The sequence below is a fragment of the Leucopleurus acutus genome (assembly GCF_964270905.1).
Source record: "Leucopleurus acutus genome assembly, chromosome: 7".
Taxonomy (NCBI): domain Eukaryota; kingdom Metazoa; phylum Chordata; class Mammalia; order Artiodactyla; family Delphinidae; genus Leucopleurus; species Leucopleurus acutus.
In genome coordinates, this window is record NC_139150.1 from 3,823,568 (window position 1) to 3,840,684 (window position 17,117).

The 17,117-nt window shown below is 45.2% G+C and overlaps 1 protein-coding gene across 1 annotated transcript in view; it reads left to right on the plus strand.

The window, feature by feature from the left end:
- The window catches only part of TSC1 (TSC complex subunit 1), a 44,195-nt gene that overhangs the window by 22,053 nt on the left and 5,025 nt on the right, over positions 1-17,117 (plus strand). Inside the window, exons 7-19 of the mRNA XM_082842499.1 lie at positions 1,067-1,221; positions 1,610-1,683; positions 7,394-7,569; positions 8,217-8,332; positions 8,667-8,778; positions 9,090-9,208; positions 10,990-11,059; positions 11,468-11,572; positions 11,860-12,418; positions 13,502-13,545; positions 14,172-14,338; positions 15,136-15,318; positions 16,214-16,324. Of these exons, the coding sequence (XP_082698625.1) occupies positions 1,067-1,221; positions 1,610-1,683; positions 7,394-7,569; positions 8,217-8,332; positions 8,667-8,778; positions 9,090-9,208; positions 10,990-11,059; positions 11,468-11,572; positions 11,860-12,418; positions 13,502-13,545; positions 14,172-14,338; positions 15,136-15,318; positions 16,214-16,324 (1,991 nt within the window). The remainder of the gene's footprint in view (positions 1-1,066; positions 1,222-1,609; positions 1,684-7,393; positions 7,570-8,216; positions 8,333-8,666; positions 8,779-9,089; positions 9,209-10,989; positions 11,060-11,467; positions 11,573-11,859; positions 12,419-13,501; positions 13,546-14,171; positions 14,339-15,135; positions 15,319-16,213; positions 16,325-17,117) is intronic.

Here is a 17,117-nt window from a genome sequence, read left to right on the forward strand (position 1 = left end):
CTTGTGGTACATCTTTGTCTTCCTCTGCTGGTCTATAGTGACAGAACACAAGCTTCAGGTTCAGAGAACTTGTCCATCGTAAATGTGGAAGGAGCAGAGAGAATGCAGCACGTCCTAATTAGTGTTCTAGTTTCCAATACAGTGGGGTTTTCTTTCCATATCGACAGGTAGTACAGCTCTATCAAAATGATTCAGAAGCTATATAAACACGCAAAATTTGGAATCCTTTGGTCATCCCAGCATGAGATATTCGTGTTGAAAGAATGAAATGTGTCAGCCCTGGGAAATGGAATACTCTGGCTTCCTGTGCAGGATTAAGTGACAAGCCTGAGGCGCATATGATGCCGGCTTGTCTCGTAGGCTTTTCCTGGGGATGTCCGTTAATTTAGAGGAGCTTTATGTATACTGTGGACTTGGGGTTTTCCATAGGGTCTAGGTAACGCTAGATGAATCAAATTTTCTAATTCTCCCACTCTTAGCTCTTTAAGCTAATTTCTGGGTGGTAGTTTTTCACTCTATAGTTACAAATCTGCATAGCTAAGACTACAAACTGATTTTAAAACATTCTCACACATTCGTTCCACAAATATATGAACGCCTCTCACGCATCAAGCCCAGTGCGAGGCACTAAGGGTACAGAGGTGAGTGAGTCAGTGCTGTTCTCAAGAGATGTGTACTGAGGAGGGCCGTGGAGAAGTATGATTACAGATTTCAGGGAGTACCGTTGTAAAGGCGGTTCAGTATTATGAGAATGTCTGGGGTCCTATTTTAGGGGTGACTGGAGAGGAGCGCAGAGATTAGATCGGTGTGAGCCTTTATGGGTCACTCTAAGTAGATGGGAGTTTATCCGGAGGCCATGGGGAGCCGCTGATGGGTTTCAGACAGGGGTGTCCGGTGTGTTCAGGTTTGGATTTTAGAAAACCGTTCTTACTTACTTAACTATCTTTGGAGCAGGGTAGGAGCACACGTACGCAGAGTCACGCTGGCAGCCCTGTGCTCGTGTCTGTTTCACACACATCAGTCTTGTGTTCAGCTCGGTGACTCCTTTCAATGTTTTCTTTTTCAGGCCACGTAACGGAAATCTATCTCGTCCACCTCCATGCCAGCGTTTACGCTCTCTTCCATCGCCTGTATGGGATGTACCCTTGCAACTTTGTCTCCTTCCTACGTTCTCACTACAGTATGAAGGAGAACCTGGAGACTTTTGAAGAGGTGGTCAAGGTAAGTAGCAAAAACTCGTTTATTTGCTACATAGCAACTGTGTAGATAGGCTGCATTTATAACTTCTGTATTAAATGATAGACAGGGAAATTTGAAAAGAAATTCAGCCTTCTCCCTGTGCTGCCCACTGCCCCCAGCCCTGGTAACCACTGATCTGTTTTTTGCCTTTATAGGACTTGCCTGTCCTGAACATTTCATTTATATGGAATGATATAATATGTGGTCTTTTGTTAATGGCTTCTTTCACTTAACATAATGTTTCGGGATTCATCCATGTTGTGGCATGTATCAGTACTTCATTCCTTTTTATTGTCAAATAATATTTCATTGTGTAGAAATACCATAGAAACTTAAGCCTTTTATAACTTGTCAACCCAAACTCTTCTAGCCAATGATGGAGCATGTGCGAATTCACCCAGAATTAGTGACTGGATCCAAGGACCATGAACTGGACCCTCGAAGGTATAGAAACTGAACTAGTGACACAGAATTTTATAGGCTCAATTAAGAAATTGAAAATGTGACCTCGGAGATGTCCCTTCTGAGGTGTTGTTGGGGAAGCGTGTTCTTCTGTTTATGGAATCATTCCATAAAAGTCCATATGGACTTTTACAGTAAAATAACTTTGTATGCGTGAGTCTAAAGCGTATTCCTCACAGACAGGATGGAGGAGGTTGCAGTGCAGGTACCCACGCCGCAGAACCCCAGAAAGGCTCGCAGCTCAGTGTGATTGTGCAAGGCGGGCGCTGAGGTGTGTGGTTGGAACCAAGTGCACTGTGGAGAGTCTGGACGTCGAGTGGCCGGGCTCCCCGGGTCCCTTTCTCTGTCCTGCTTAGCCAAGCGACTGCCATCCTCCACGGGGCTTGGCAGAAGTGCCCAGGTTCCTTCTCTGGGGAAGTGGAGCCTGCAAGGCTCCTGATTTGAGGACGCCAAGCATGATGGAGGGTGGAGCTGAGTCATGACTGGAAAGGGGGGACCAGGGTGAAATCCTACACACTGAGCTGTGAGAGGCTCAGCCCCTCCCCGCCGCTTCTCTCTGGCTGGCTGCCAGCCTCATGCTCCCCAGGCTGGGGATTGAAGCCTTCTGGGGGACAAGGGGTCCACGGGTATTGACATTGGAGGATCTCCCACTGGGAAAGGTGGCTCACGGCATGATCCCCCTTCAGCAAATTTCACTTCTCTACGAGCCCTCCTTCTGCCACACGAACCTCAGGTTAAAGCAACTTGCTGTGAGATATATGTAGAGAAACATAGCAAATGTGTAAGAAAAGTTTAGTAATAACACATGGATACTTGTGTAGCTACCACTTGGCTGAAAAAAATGGGACATTAACCTCCGCCATTGCAGCCATCTTTCTCCCTGTTCCATGTCTCACCTCAGAGGCACCTACTATTCTTGCTTTTATTTTAATCATTCTCTTTCTTTTCTTTATAGTTTGACCACATGTATTGTTTCATTTTGAAAAGCTAATTAGGAAGCAAAGTCTGGCCTTGGAAAAGGCCGTCTTGTCATCATGAGGTGAAGGTTCCCAGGAGGCGAGAGGAGGAACTGAGTGTCTGAGTCTTGGTTGGGTGTCCCCTTCCTTGAGAGTTTACAGGAGTCCCTTCCAGGGAAGTCGGTGGGCAAAGTCATGAACAAGTCCTGGGAAACATAAGGCTTCCCCTAGTCAGGGCATCTGGCGAGGCCAGATAGTGAGGGCCAGGGGCTGGATGTGCTGCCGAAATATGGCAGAGGGAGGGGACTGCTCTGTTTGTGCTCCTGAACTCACTGTGGCTGCTTCCAGGAATAGGTCAGAGCAGAATCATTCTGTGGGATGAAATGAATGTCCTCAGCTGATCCTGGCAGAGAAGGGAGAGTAGGAACTTCATTAGTGCATAACAAGACAAGCTCAGTACCAACAAGTTATTGTCACCTAGACACTCTGTCCCTCAGTTACAAAGAGGGTATGGTGGCAGCAGAAACCTTAGAGATGGCCTGCAACACGCTTGTCTCTTGGCATGTCTGTTCTGATCTGACCAGGTTGTCTTCTGTGCCTCGTACACAGCTATCATCTTGTTCTCCTGGGGCTTCTCTGTGCCTCTCTCCTGTGCAGGTTCTCCCATTTCCTGTATCTCATGCCTTCTTTTTTGGGTCACTCTTACATTCATGGAATATATCTTCTAGTAGCTTTTAGAGAAAGGATGTCATTTTCTGTGTGGGTATAGATTTCTAGATTGGGAGTCATTCTCATTCAGCAACTTGAAGGCATTATTCCATTGCTGCCTTGCCTCCAATGCTGCTATTGAAATCAAAAGACATTTTGATTTCTGATCATCTGTGTTTACTGTCTTCTGGTTGTTCTTGTAATATTCTGAAATTTCCTAGTGATGTCCCTTGATATGAATGTGTTCTCATTGTCCAATCTGGAAGCTCCTATCTTTAAATTCTAGGAAATTTTCTTTAATTATTTGTGCTTGATTTCTTTTCCTTGACTGTCTCTGTCTTTCTTTCTGGAACTCTTAGTATTCTGCTTGGGACTTCCTGGAGCAGTTCCCTGCTTTTCTTTGCTCTCCTCTTCTCTTTAGGAAATATTCCTAAAGATTTCCTTGTCTTTAGCTCTTAATCTTTCTATTATAGTTCCATTTCTGCCATATTTTCAGTACCTAAGAGCTCTTTTTAGTTCTCTGAATGCTCCTTTTTTATAGTAGCCTGTTTTTATTTCATGGATGCAGTCTCTCATGTCTTTGATAAGATTGATAGGCGTTTTTTTAAGGTTTTCTTTTCCCTACATAATCTGTTTCCTTTAAACTGCTCTTTTGTTATTCTTTTTAAAAATTTGAGGCTTTCTGCAGAGATTGGTTTATATCTGGGTGAGGAGACTAAAAAGCTTTGCTCACAGGGATGGGGCTTGTTCACTTGTAGGTCGATCTGAGCATCTGTTGGAGATGCTGATGTCAGTATTGGTTTCCATTTGAGCTGGTCGGACTTTTTCAGGAAAGGGTCTTCTGATGTCTAATCTGGCCAGGATTTGGCTACTCCTAGAGGGAAGAGGCTGCTTGGTGGGGAGAGGTTAGTGGTCTTGGCATTCAGAATGTACCTGCTCACTTAATCCTCTTGTTTGAATAGTACTCGTGCCCTCAACCATTTCTGGAGTACCTCAGTCCCGATACTCTCTGTTTAACCTCCTCAGAGAATAATCTGGATTTCTGGTGAGAAAAGTGGGAGTGTAGAGTCAGAGTCTCAGGGCTCTAACTGCTCCTCGGTAGATTTTACCCTGTCTTACTGGTTTTAGCTGCCCTCACCTACCTGTCACTCATCTCCAGAAGTACAGGTATACAGAAGTACTCGATGTATACCAATTCTTTAGCTTTTTAAGGGTTGCTCAGTATAAATCAGGTTGACGTTTAGCTTTGAAACATTGGCAGCTTAGGATTCTGCTTTCCTGGATTCACTGAGTCAGTCACCACTTGCCTATCTGCTTTCTAGTTTCAAAAACATGTGGTGCTGTTCTCTGTTTTCTCATTCTTCTCTTTCTTGTGGGTTTATATTTAAAAGGAAACAAATAAAGGAATCTTTACTCTAGGCTTGGTGGGGTTTGGGGAGAGTCTACAATTGGATGTGTATGTCCAATCTGTGTTAACTCGGAAGCCTCCTGGATCAACTTACAGAGCCTCCTTCACCTTGGATAGATGGGTCATCTGGCCTTTGAAGGAAGTTCTAACACCAAAGATAAGAGACCAATGTAAAGAGAAGAAAAAGGAGCTAGAAACAATGATAATACAGAGAGCAGAAGGAAACATCTGCAGTAGCTACAGAGAGGAAGCATTTGTGCATAGATAAAGGTCAGGATGCCACAGAAGGGCACAGTCAGAGACTAAAGAAAGCACTGTTGAAAATGAAAAATGATAGCCAAAATAAACACTGCAGTAAAAGAATTGAAAGGCACAGCTGAGAATATCTCAGAAAGCAGAATCAAAGGCTAGAGGTGAGTACAATGAAAGAAGAAATTTAAAATAATCAGTCCAGGAAGTCTAGTAAAGAAGTCTTTAAAGGGGAGGAGAAAACTTTGGTGGGGGAAGAAATTGTGAAAGAAATAACAGAAGAAAATTTCCAGTACAAGTACAAATGATACAAGAAAATACAAGAATTGAAGGACGTGAGTTTCCACATTGAAGGTGCTTATCTAGTTCCCAGCACAGTCAATGAAAAAGAATGCTACTAAGCCTCAATATTGTGAAATTTCAGTACACCAGGGATAAATCTTTCAGAGAGAAAAAACCAAAACTATAAAGATCAGAAATCAGAATGAGGTTAGCTTCTGAAACACCTTCAAAATTGAGAGAAAAAAGGTTATCAGCTTAGAATTCTATACCCAACCAAACTGCCTATCAAGTATGAGACATTTGTAGACATGCAAGGACTCAAATTTACCTCACATGTACCCTTCCTCAGTGAACCACTAGAGCATGTCTTCCACCAAAACGAGAGTAAAACCGAGGAAGACACAGAGTTCCCGAAATGGAGGACCTGACTTAGGGTCTTGGTCAAGGGAAGTCTTGGTATAACACAGCAATGCTGAGAACAACCAGTGGGAGAGGGAGGGCTCCAGCAGGGGGCTCTTTAGGAGAGGGTGAATAATCCTGGTAGACTATTTGCATTTCATTATGAACAAATTATATTAGGCATTATTTCAGAACTGCTAGAGCCACATTAGGAAGGATTAGTAATAGACACATTAGAAGACTGAGGAAAAGGAGCAACAACATTCAAACTCCAGGAGAAACTAGATTGAGCAGCAAAGGAAATACTGTAGTATACTCTTTGGCTCAGCCACGAGTGGTGCTCATCTAGTCATTATAATGAATTGTTCAAAATCAATTCTGAAACCACAAAACAATGATACACTGTTTTGAGAGCACTGGGGAGAAGGGAAAAGGATATACGGAAATGACCTAAATCCTCTCCTACCATAAGGACCTTAATAGTTGATGTCTTGGGACATCCCTAGTGGTGCAGTGGTTAAGAATCCACCTCCCAACACAGGGGACACGGGTTCGAGCCCTGGTCCGGGAAGATCCCACATGCTGCGGAGCAGCTAAGCCCGTGTGCCACAACTACTGAGCCTGCTCTCTAGAGCCCGCGAGCCACAGCTGCTGAGCCCGCGTGCCACAACTACTGAAGCCTGCACGCCTAGAGCCCATGCTCCGCAACGAGAAGCCACCTCAATGAGCAGCCCTTGCACCGCAACGAAGAGTAACCCCAGCTCGCCACAACTAGAGAAAGCCTGCGTGCAGCAAGGAAGACCCAACACAGCCAAAAAATAAATTAATTAATTAATTTAAAAAAATAGTTGATGTCTAAAAATTCAGACATCAGGAAATTTGAAGCATAGAAATATGGAGGTAGGGTAACAATTCAGCTGGAAGCAGCTAAAATTGGAAGCTGCCCAAAAAGTTCCTTCATGCCCTTTGAGGGGTGTTCAGTCTCCTCTCTCACTCCTGGCAACCACTGATCTGCTGAAAGCATGCTTTTTCACGGTGGTGTAATAATTTTTCTTCTGTAGAATCTTCCTCTTTGGTTGGACCTTTCTTCTTTCTATTACAAGCTACGCTGAGTGTTGTCCATCTTGATGTGTGTCTATTTCCATAGGCTAAATTCTTAGAAGTGGAACTCTGGATCACATAACAGGACTCTTCAGACAATTCTTCAGATATCCTCATGGGCTTTCTCTCAGTTTGAGACTTGCTGCATTGTATTTCTGGTCTAGGGATGGATTAGAATCCTGAGGCTTTGATAGGAGACCTTAAGTCAGCCTCAGCTACCTGGCGGTTTCCAGGTCTCCCTCTTGTTTGATTACCTTTGTGCCAAAGGAGAGTTTCCCCTGGTGGCTGCTCTGCATAGTTTGTGTTCTCTTCTGAGGCTACGCCTGGTCTTTTGTTGATGGAATTTTTGTTTCGGACTAGTTTCTGATAACTTGATATAACCATTTTAAATAGGGAGGGTATAGGTTTGTAAAATGAATGGCTAATTCTTTATATCATAGTGCTGATTAGTACTTGGGCTGGCGCGGTTCTGCCTGTTCTTTGCTAGCCATAGTTCAGTGGCTGGCACTGAGTTAGCACTCTTCAGTATTTGATGGTTTGAATAAATGGATTATAACGTGCACTTCTTGACTTTCGTTGCCTTTCACAGGTGGAAGAGATTAGAAACACATGATGTTGTCATAGAATGTGCCAAAATCTCTCTGGACCCTACAGAAGCCTCATATGAAGATGGCTATTCTGTGTCTCACCAAATCTCAGCCCGTTTTCCTCATCGTTCAGCCGATGTCACCGCCAGCTCTTATGTTGACACACAGAATAGCTATGGTAAAAAGTGACTTTGGTACTTATCTGCTTTACAACTTTGTCTCTAGAAAGCATTGTTTATTTTTGTTGAGTTTTTTTCCCTTTCCTAGAATAAGACTTAGGTCAGCTCCTAGGAACTGTTTCCCAAATATTTAAAATTTGAATTTGGCTCCATTTTCCCCTAAATTTAATTTACAGTCCCATGTCCTTGATCTCCTTCTTGATAGTATGTCAGCAGACTTGGGATGTGTCAACACTTAACAAAGAAAATGGATTAAAGGATTTGGCTTCTAGGCTCCAGCTCATAAAGGAATCTTAGATTTTTTCAGACACTTTTAGTGAGGCCCTCTGGGCTGTCACATTGACACAGTTTTTTTTTTTTTTTTTTTTTTTTTGACACAGTTTTGAATGAACCTGGACAATTCAGAACTGGATTCATGTAAAAGTCTAGGCTTATCTATAGGTAGCACCCAGCGAAGTTGTCACACAGGTTGTGCTTTTTCAAGTTATCCTAAAGCTTAACTAGACATCAAACCTTACTAAACTTTATTTCCAAAGGGTATTTAAAGAGGCTTTTAAATGATCAAATGGTCTCGAGGACCGTAACTCTTTATCAGGATAGTCTGAAGCCACACACTGACCCCTGTGTTCTTTCCCTTCCATTGTAGGCAGTGCTACTTCTACCCCTCACTCCACTTCTCGGCTGATGTTGTTAAACACGCCAGGGCAGCTACCTCAGACTCTGAGTTCCCTGTCGACACGGCTGTTAACTGAGCCGCCACAAGTATGGTGTCAAGTAGTTGCCTGCTTTCTTCTCTGCTTGCTGGTGAAGCTGACCATTGGGGTCAGGATTTAGCCTATGGTTGGGAAAGTCTCTCACTGCTCATTTCAGGAGTTAGTTTTTAAGGATGCATGACATTTGCAAGAAAAGTTACTGTTGCCACTTGGCTTTCTCTTGGAGTCTAGACTTACAAAATGCAATGTGTCTCTTGATAAGGCTTTAATAAGATGCCTTTTTCCAGTTGAAAGGCTAAGTTTAAGATCATTGATCGTGGACTTAAAACTCGGGAGGTGTAGCTATTCGTTCCTCATCGCTGACCTGCCTTATTAACTTCTAGGCTACTCTTTGGAGCCCATCTGTGGTTTGTGGGATGACCACTCCTCCAACTTCTCCTGGAAATGTCCCACCTGATTTGTCACACCCTTACAGTAAAGTCTTTGGTACAGCGGGTATGTATGTCTTAGGTTAGATTTGACTGGTTGGTTGGGGCCGGCCTTTTATGATAAGGAACTATCTCTTAGATCTAATAGTGAGTTTGAGAGCCATTTGTAGTAGTAAACCTATTTTTGACAATACAAACCCCTGGAGCTTTCACAACACATAAAGTGAACCTAAAAAAAAAAAAGACTGATCTAGATCCCCAGAAAGTTAACTCTAGCAGCTTTCTTTGCAGTAATAGTTAAGCGGAAACAAATTTGACAGTTTTCCTAATTGTTTTACTTCCTCAAAGTGTGTATATTCTGCTCTTGTCTCTGAGCAGGTAGAAAAGGAACTCCTCTGGGAACCCCTGCAACCTCTCCTCCTCCAGCCCCACCCTGCCATTCGGACGACTACGTGCACATTTCACTCCCGCAGGCCATGGCCACAGCCCCCAAGAAGGTTTGCCTGGGCTCCTCTGCTGCCCTCCCCACCCCGCCGCCCAAGCACGGTGACGTGCTTCCAGCCTCACTTTGTGAAGCCTGTTATGCCAGACAGAAGTTTGACCTAAAATGTAATGGGTTTGAATCAGATCAATTCAAAATAGACTAACCCTATATGGCCTTTATTTTGTTGAGGTAGAAAAAATAGACTAACCAGCAGCTCTCAGAGTGTGATCTGCTCACTGCAGGGGTCTCAAAACGCTTTAAGGGCATCTGCCAGGTCAGAACTACTTTCTTAGTAATACTAAGTGGTTATTCGCCCTTTTTACCACATTGGCACTTATACTCATGGCACAGAAACAATGGTGGGTAAAAGGGCTGGCCCCTTAGTATAAATCACACTCTCCTAGTAGGCATTGCATTCTTCTTCCTCGATGTGTTCTTTCAGTTTAACAGAAGAAAAGAAACAACAACAAAACAAACCTTGAGTATTCCATAGAAAGAACGCATATGTTTAATATTGTTTGTGATGAAGTAGGAAATGGACATCAAGCACCTGAGTGCATACCAGTGTGTGGTGGCCACCACAAGCACTTGTGCCGTTATTTGAGTTAAGAGCTGAACTAGTTGCTTTTTTTCATGGAGCAGCAGTTTTGTTTGAAAGAACAACTGGTGACAAACTATGGTTACTCATACCTGAGTGTCTGGCAGGCAGTTAGCTTCTTAGATGACAAACTGGGTCTGTCACTTCAAGATAAACAACTGACGGTATTTGTTGCCAGTGATAAAAAGGTGAAACTAGAATATTAAAAAACTGGTATCTGGCACCAAGAGCTTAATAGTTTCCCCAAGTCTTTTATGATGAGATTGAAAAGTCTTGGGAAGCTTGGTTAATAATTTGAGTTTTTGATATTGTATAATGAAATGTTGCCACACTTAGAAGATCTACATAACTTGGTGACCCAGTATTCTACACGCCCAGTGTATATGTTATAGAATCACACGTAGGTAAAAGACGCATTTGGGGGACAAGGCAGACCAGTGGGTCTTGACACAGTGTGAAGAGTGAATTGCCATGGTTTCAGATTCTGCACTGTAACTAACCTTGAAGAAACACCCCTTGTCAAGTTTTAGTGTAGTATCAAAGATGGCTATCCACAGTTATCTAAACAGTCTGTTTACTTTTTATAACTACTTATCTGTGGGCCCTAGAGTTTTCTTCATACACTTGAGCCAGAATAGCCTAGCAGCAGAGCAGAGGCAGACATAAGAACCCAGCTTTCTTCCCCGAAGCCAGATATGAAAGGGATTGCAAAAATGTGAAGCAGCTTGACGCTTCTCACTAAACTTATTTTTATTTATTATAAAAATGTTATTTATGTTTACATGTATTGGGTCGTTTTTTTTCGGCCGCGCTGCACATCTTGCGGGATCTTAGTTCCCTGACCAGGGATTGAACCCGCGCCCTCAGCAGTGAAAGCCGGAGTCCTAACCACTGGACCTCCAGGGAATTCCTGGGTTTGTTATTTTTAAGTGAATTAATAATTTTAAAATTCTGTTTTAGTTTGTTACATGATAACTATCAATAGGTATAACTACATAAACAAAGTCCTTGAGATTCTCAATCATTATTAAGAATAGGAAGGCATCCTGAGACCAAACAGTTTGAGAACCATGGGGCTAAACTTTAAACTCCGCTACAATATGCTAAAATTGTAGGCGTTTAGGATATTTCTCTAACATTAGAGAACATGTACACAATTTTCTGCCTTGTGATATAAATGGTACCTGTCTTTTCAGGAAGAGAGAACAGATTCCGCAAGGCCCTGTCTGCATAGACAACACCATCTTCCGAATGACAGAGGATTAGGTAAAATGTTGGGTGACGGTAGACCTTGCTTGGTTCTTACGGGTTATATGTGGGAACAGGGGCATTCTGGAGCACCGCAATCACTGAAGCCCAGAGATAATGACACACATCATTAATTCGAAAAGCCAGCCTCACAACAACAGCCCCCAAAGCTTTTAAGTGCCTGTGTTTTGAGCTGGTCGAACTGTGGCTTTATCTGTTCTCTGAGCTGTTAAGAACAGAGAGTTATATTTTCTGTAGGATTATTTTTTGGTACCTTTAGTTAGATTATTGTAGTATTTTGGCTTTCTGTGGTAGCTTTCTGTCTTCAGCAGAAGGAACCATAGTGGACCTATTCTGTTACAGTGGAAGCAGTTTTCACAGTGACGGGGGTGACCAGTGTGTTTCTTTGTCTTTGTTTCTCTTCAGAAGAGCTACCTGGGAGCAAAGGGTCTGTCACTCTCAGTGATCTTCCAGGGTTTTTAGGTGACCTGGCTTCTGAAGAAGATAGTGTTGAAAAAGATAAAGAAGAAGGTAACTCGTGCGGGATTCTGGCCTTGCGTGGGATCGCTGCGAGCTGATAAAGCCCTCGTTCTGCCCTAGTACCAGGATTTAGCGTCAACACACACAGGCTTGCTTGGTTTTTCTTCTCTTGGGGGAGGAGATGGGAGTTGTATTCTGAGTCCTGTGCCCAGGAAAGGGAGGCCACTGTTTATCTGTCCCTCTGGGGGGCCCAGGGCAGCGTGCAACCCCACACTGCCTGACCTTACCCAGGTTGGCCTGTTGACTGTGCTGTCTCTTCTCTCCCTCCCTGCTCGCAGCGGCAATATCTAAAGAACTCTCTGAGATCACAACAGCCGACGCCGAGCCCCTAGCTCCTCGCGGAGGCTTTGACTCTCCCTTCTACCGGGACAGTCTCCCGGGCTGCCCGCGGAAGACCCACTCAGCCGTCTCCAGTGCCCAGGGCACCGGTGCGAACCCTGAGCCTCTGAACTCCGCCCTGGACAGGCTGGGGCCTGACACCCCAAAGCAAGCCTTTACCCCCATAGACCTGCCCTGCGGAGGCGCCGAGGAGAGCCCTGCCGGGGACAGAGAGCGCCAGGCCTCTCTGGAGAGCAGCATCCTCACTCCCAGCCCTTTTAAAATTCCACCTCAGAGGGGAGTGGGGTTTGGCGGTGGGCAACCTCCCCCATACGATCATCTTTTTGAGGTGGCACTGCCAAAGACTGCCCGTCATTTTGTCAGCAAGAAGACGGAGGGACTGCTAAAGAAAGCAAAAGGGAACACGGAGGAGGACTTCATGCCCTCTGCCTCCCCCATGGAAGTGCTGGACAGACTGATACAGCAAGGGGCAGACGCGCACAGCAAGGAGCTCAACAGGTGAGGCGCGGCAGCGCTGTTCTCTTTTCCTTTAAACGTTCCGTTTGATTATAAACTACAAGAAGCTGGTGGTTGGAAACAGGAATTATTCTTGTGCTCACCAGAGGCAGTTGGTTCGCTGTTTTGTCAGGCGTCCTTCTAGCCTGTTGCCTTTGACGTACATGAATGTGTGTATCCTCCACACAGGCGCGTTAAACTCAGGTAATTCCTTAGGTTACAGGCCATTTAAAAATGAGTCTTTTATATTTGGGCTGTTTTGTGCCACTGTGCTGTGAAGAAGCTCAAATGCTTTCATCTTTGCTCTCTGAAAATTTGAGGATGAGGTTATGGTGTTCAAATAATATAGAAATAGTGGTCACGAAGTCTCCTTCTCCAGCGGCAGATTTGTTGTTGTTTTGTTTTGGTAACATAGGCCATTAGATGGAAGGTAAAAACCGTCAGCATTTCAATGCAAGTTCATGGCAGCCTGCCCCTGCTTACATGGGTTAAGAACCTGCCAGAGAGCACTGTTTTCACCCCTTCTTTATTACACTTTTAAAGGTGATCTAGAGAAAGAATAAGGGAATCACTAGTCCACAGTGATGCCATTTCTAAACAGGCTCTTGGGGAATGCTAGTTTTAATTTTTCTTCTGTAGAATAACCTAAGGTGGAATTTGACAGATAACTGTAATGTTTATGATCCCTTTTTGAATGAAGTTTAGTGTAATAGACTCAGGTAAATTACCTGCTTTTTTCTTAACCTCGGGTGACAGTAGCTTCTCAACAGAGAGGGTTGAAAACAGCTCTCAGTGTGTTTGATCACTCAGTTGCCTTGGAGAGCTGACCAAAATTCAGAGGCTACAGTATGAGCTCCGAGTTAGGGCCTTTCCACTCTGGAAACTTGGTGGTGCTTAATGGGGGCCCCTTCCATCAGCTATAAGGCCCCTCCTCTTACCCCAGGTGGGCTTTGTGTTTGAAACTTTCTCATGCCTGTGCACTTGTGACCACAAGGAAGTGACTTAATGTTGCTGCAATTAAAAGTCCAGTTAAATTTTTCTAGGTAAGATCTGTAACTTTGTCACTCAAAAACTTTTTTTTCCTAGGTTGTCTTTACCCAGCAAGTCTGTCGACTGGACCCACTTCGGAGGTAAAGTTGTTACTTTAGCTCCAAATCCAGCCCGTAGAGATCCTGCTTTGTTGCCTTTTCTGTCCTTGAAGGAGGTGCCCTATAGGAAACATCTCCCCTTCCCTACTGCTCCAGCTGGGTTATCTGCTTGGGTACAGAGTCTCTCACGTGTTGCAAAGTCAGCATTTCCTATTTTTGAAAAGTGGCAAGTACCACGTGCTTGAGAACAGAAGTGCAAAGAGGCAGGCCTCATGCCAGCCTTCCCTAGAAAAGATCCAAGTGAAGTGAGTGCTGCTGGGACAGTTCTTGAGCGATAACCTACCAAGAAGCAAGAAATGGAGTCATAGATAGATAGATAGATAGATTAGATAGATAGCAGATTTGTGGGGGAAAACACTTGGAGCTCTCAAAGAGCCATCCTACATTGTACCCCTGTGCGTTCCTTTAAAAGGAAGATGGGTAGTAGGTACCGCCCCTCCCCCTTCCCCACTGAGTGACTGTGGCTGGAAACCAGGTGGTCATTTGCAAAGTGAGTGACTCTGTTTCTTCAAGAATCGTGTTTCTTAAGCTAACAAACGACTGGCTGGGGCTTGACTGAGCGCTGTGTAAAAGGCATCTCTGCCACCCTCCCTCTGCTTTACAATCAGGCTCCGCTCCCTCAGATGAGACCCGCTCCCTCCGTAACCAGTTGCTTTTACTGCACAACCAGTTACTCTATGAGCGTTTTAAGAGGCAGCAGCACGCGCTTCGGAACAGGCGGCTCCTGCGCAAGGTGACCAGGGCAGCCGCTCTGGAGGAGCACAACGCTGCCATGGTGAGCACCTCGGGGCCCGGGCGGGGGTCGAGGCCAGAGCTGTCCATCCTGGCTCTGCCCGCTGGTGCGGCTTGGGGCAGGTCACTTCGTCTCTGAGGTTAATACGTGAACGGCCACATCCCTGAATTCCCTTGCAGCTCTTCTAACCCACGGGGACAAGTGATTTTTTTGTGTCTGTTGGTCTGTAATTGGCTATGATGATAACAGAGGCAAAAGGTGATTTTGTTTCTCCAAATGTAAAACCGGCTCTCCTGAAGCAGTTTTATGGCAGAAACTTGGAGGGCAGTTAAGCCAGTCAGACCTGGAGAGTGACCTTGGCTCTAACACTCATTACCTTAGGAAAGTCATTTAGCCTCTGGAGGCCTCTGTTACCCATTCTGTAAAATGAGAATAATAATAGCAGCATCTACTTTCTAACTGTGGTGGTTAAAAAAACCGTGTCAGTAAGCATTTGCGCATTGCTGGTGCAAGGTAAGCGTTCAGTCAGTGTTCCTCACTTTAGCGACCTTGGCCAGTACCAGCACTTACTTCATTGCTGGTGCTTAGGACTTTTGAAAGTATCAGGAGCAAGTTGATCGCTGAGAAAAGTCCTTTAAGCAACTTTTGATCCATTTGCTAATGTGGAATTTGGAAACCCTTGCCCAAAAGCCAAGTTAGACAGCAGTGAGCTGTCAGATTCTGGGCCTGTGGTTAGCTCGTGCCTGTTCAGATGAAGTGTCTGCAGCATGCATTGAACTTGAGGGTCACTGCCCGTGCTGGAAGGCAGCTAAAATGATGGCCTCTTTGGTCTCTGCTAGAAAGACCAGTTGAAGTTACAAGAGAAAGACATCCAGATATGGAAGGTTAGTCTGCAGAAAGAACAAGCCAGATACAGTCAGCTTCAGGAGCAGCGAGACACGGTGGTCACCCAGCTCCACAGCCAGATCAGACAGCTTCAGCATGACCGGGAGGAGTTCTACAACCAGAGCCAGGAGTTACAGGTACGCGCTGCGGCGCCCGGCAGAGGCCGCCAGGAAAGGGCGGGAAGGCACCTGATTCAGCTCTGAAATCGTGGCACGTAGATTTCACGTCAGGTACATTTTATTTAGGGCAGAGGGTCCCCAGCTTTCTGGGTTCACGGTTCTGTCGGCATTTCATTAATTTTTTCCTGGTACTCCACAGCCAAAAGAAACATCTAACAGTTCTGCCTAGTAAGTAGATCCAGACAACTTAGGATTTAGGTCCTAATGACTTAGTAGCTGTTAGAAAATAATACACATACTTACTTTTCAATTTTCAATCTCATTTTTGAGTGACCATGGTCACTTACAAATGCGGTGTGTGTACCTGTTGGGCACTGCCGAGTCTCAGACCTTGGAATCAGATGAGACACTGACGCCCTCAATTCTTGTTTCACATTGGTTTTCTCATGGTGATGTTTATCACAGCAACCACGTACAAGCCCAGCTTTGCAAAGATAATACGTGTTCCACAGGCACGTAGAGCACCTGATAACTGAAACGCTGAGCTCCCTCTAGCTAGTAGTTCACATCATGACCAGTAGATGGCGCTGTGTTTCCCTCGAAATTTAAAACTAGCCCCAGAGCGCCTCTGTGAGCCTGCTGTGTAGCCCTAGGGCTCTTTGGTGCACAGTTTGGGAACTGCAGATTTGATAAGCGCTTTTTTGTTTTTCCTTTTGATAATCAGTCAGAAACTCAGAAATTAACTATAACTTACTTTTTAAAGCTAAGAAGTTAGTTTTAAGCCTGATGGCCCAAGAATAGTAGAGCGACAGAGGCACGAGGCTTTCCCGGTTCTCTGTGGGCCGATGGCCAGGTGCACCCGTGGCCTGGCCTGCTGGCACCCTGTAACTTCCTGGCACGTCTCCTTGGGCAGACGAAGCTGGAGGACTGCAGGAACATGATCGCGGAGCTGCGCATAGAGCTGAAGAAGGCCAACAGCAAGGTGTGCCACACCGAGCTGCTGCTCAGCCAGGTGTCTCAGAAGGTAAGAGGCGAGCAAGCTGGGCCGTGCTCACACCACTGCTGATGTCCTTCCTCCAGACAGGACACGTGTATGACTCGTGTGTCTGTGTCAGGGCTTCCCAACAGGGAGTGATTCTGCTCCCCTCCCCCCAGGGGACGTTGGGCAATATCTGGAGACATTTTTGGCTGACGTTTTTTGTTTTGTTTTGTGTTTTATTTATTTTTGGCTGCATTAGGTCTTCATTGCTATGCGTGGGCCCCCTTTAGCTGCAGTGAGCTGGGGCTACTCTTCGCTGTGGTGCGCGGGCTTCTCATTGCGGTGGCTTCTCTTGTGGCAGAGCATGGGCTCTAGGCATGCGGGCTTCAGTAGTTGAGGCACGCAGACTCAGTAGTTGTGGCTCACAGGCCCTAGAGCGCAGGCTCAGTAGTTGTGGCACATGGGCTTAGTTGCTCTGCGGCATGTGGGATCTTCCTGGACCAGGGCTCAAACCCATGTCCCCTTCATTGGCCGGCGGATTCTTAACCACTGCACCACCACTGGTTGACGTTTTTGATGCTACTGACATTGAGTGGGAGGGGCTGAGGTGCTCCTAAACATCAGACAGTGCATGGACGGCCCTGCAGCAGGGAACTACCTAGCCTGAGCCCTGGTCTGTGTGTATCCTGGGAACTTGTTCTTAATACTTCGTTCACATAAATGTGAAGAGTTCGTTCAGGCTTTTGAGCTATGATCTTTCCCTCTTTGGAAGTCATTGCACTCATATGTAAATCACTTACTCAAGAACTGTGGGTTTACCCCAGGGCTTTATCCCACT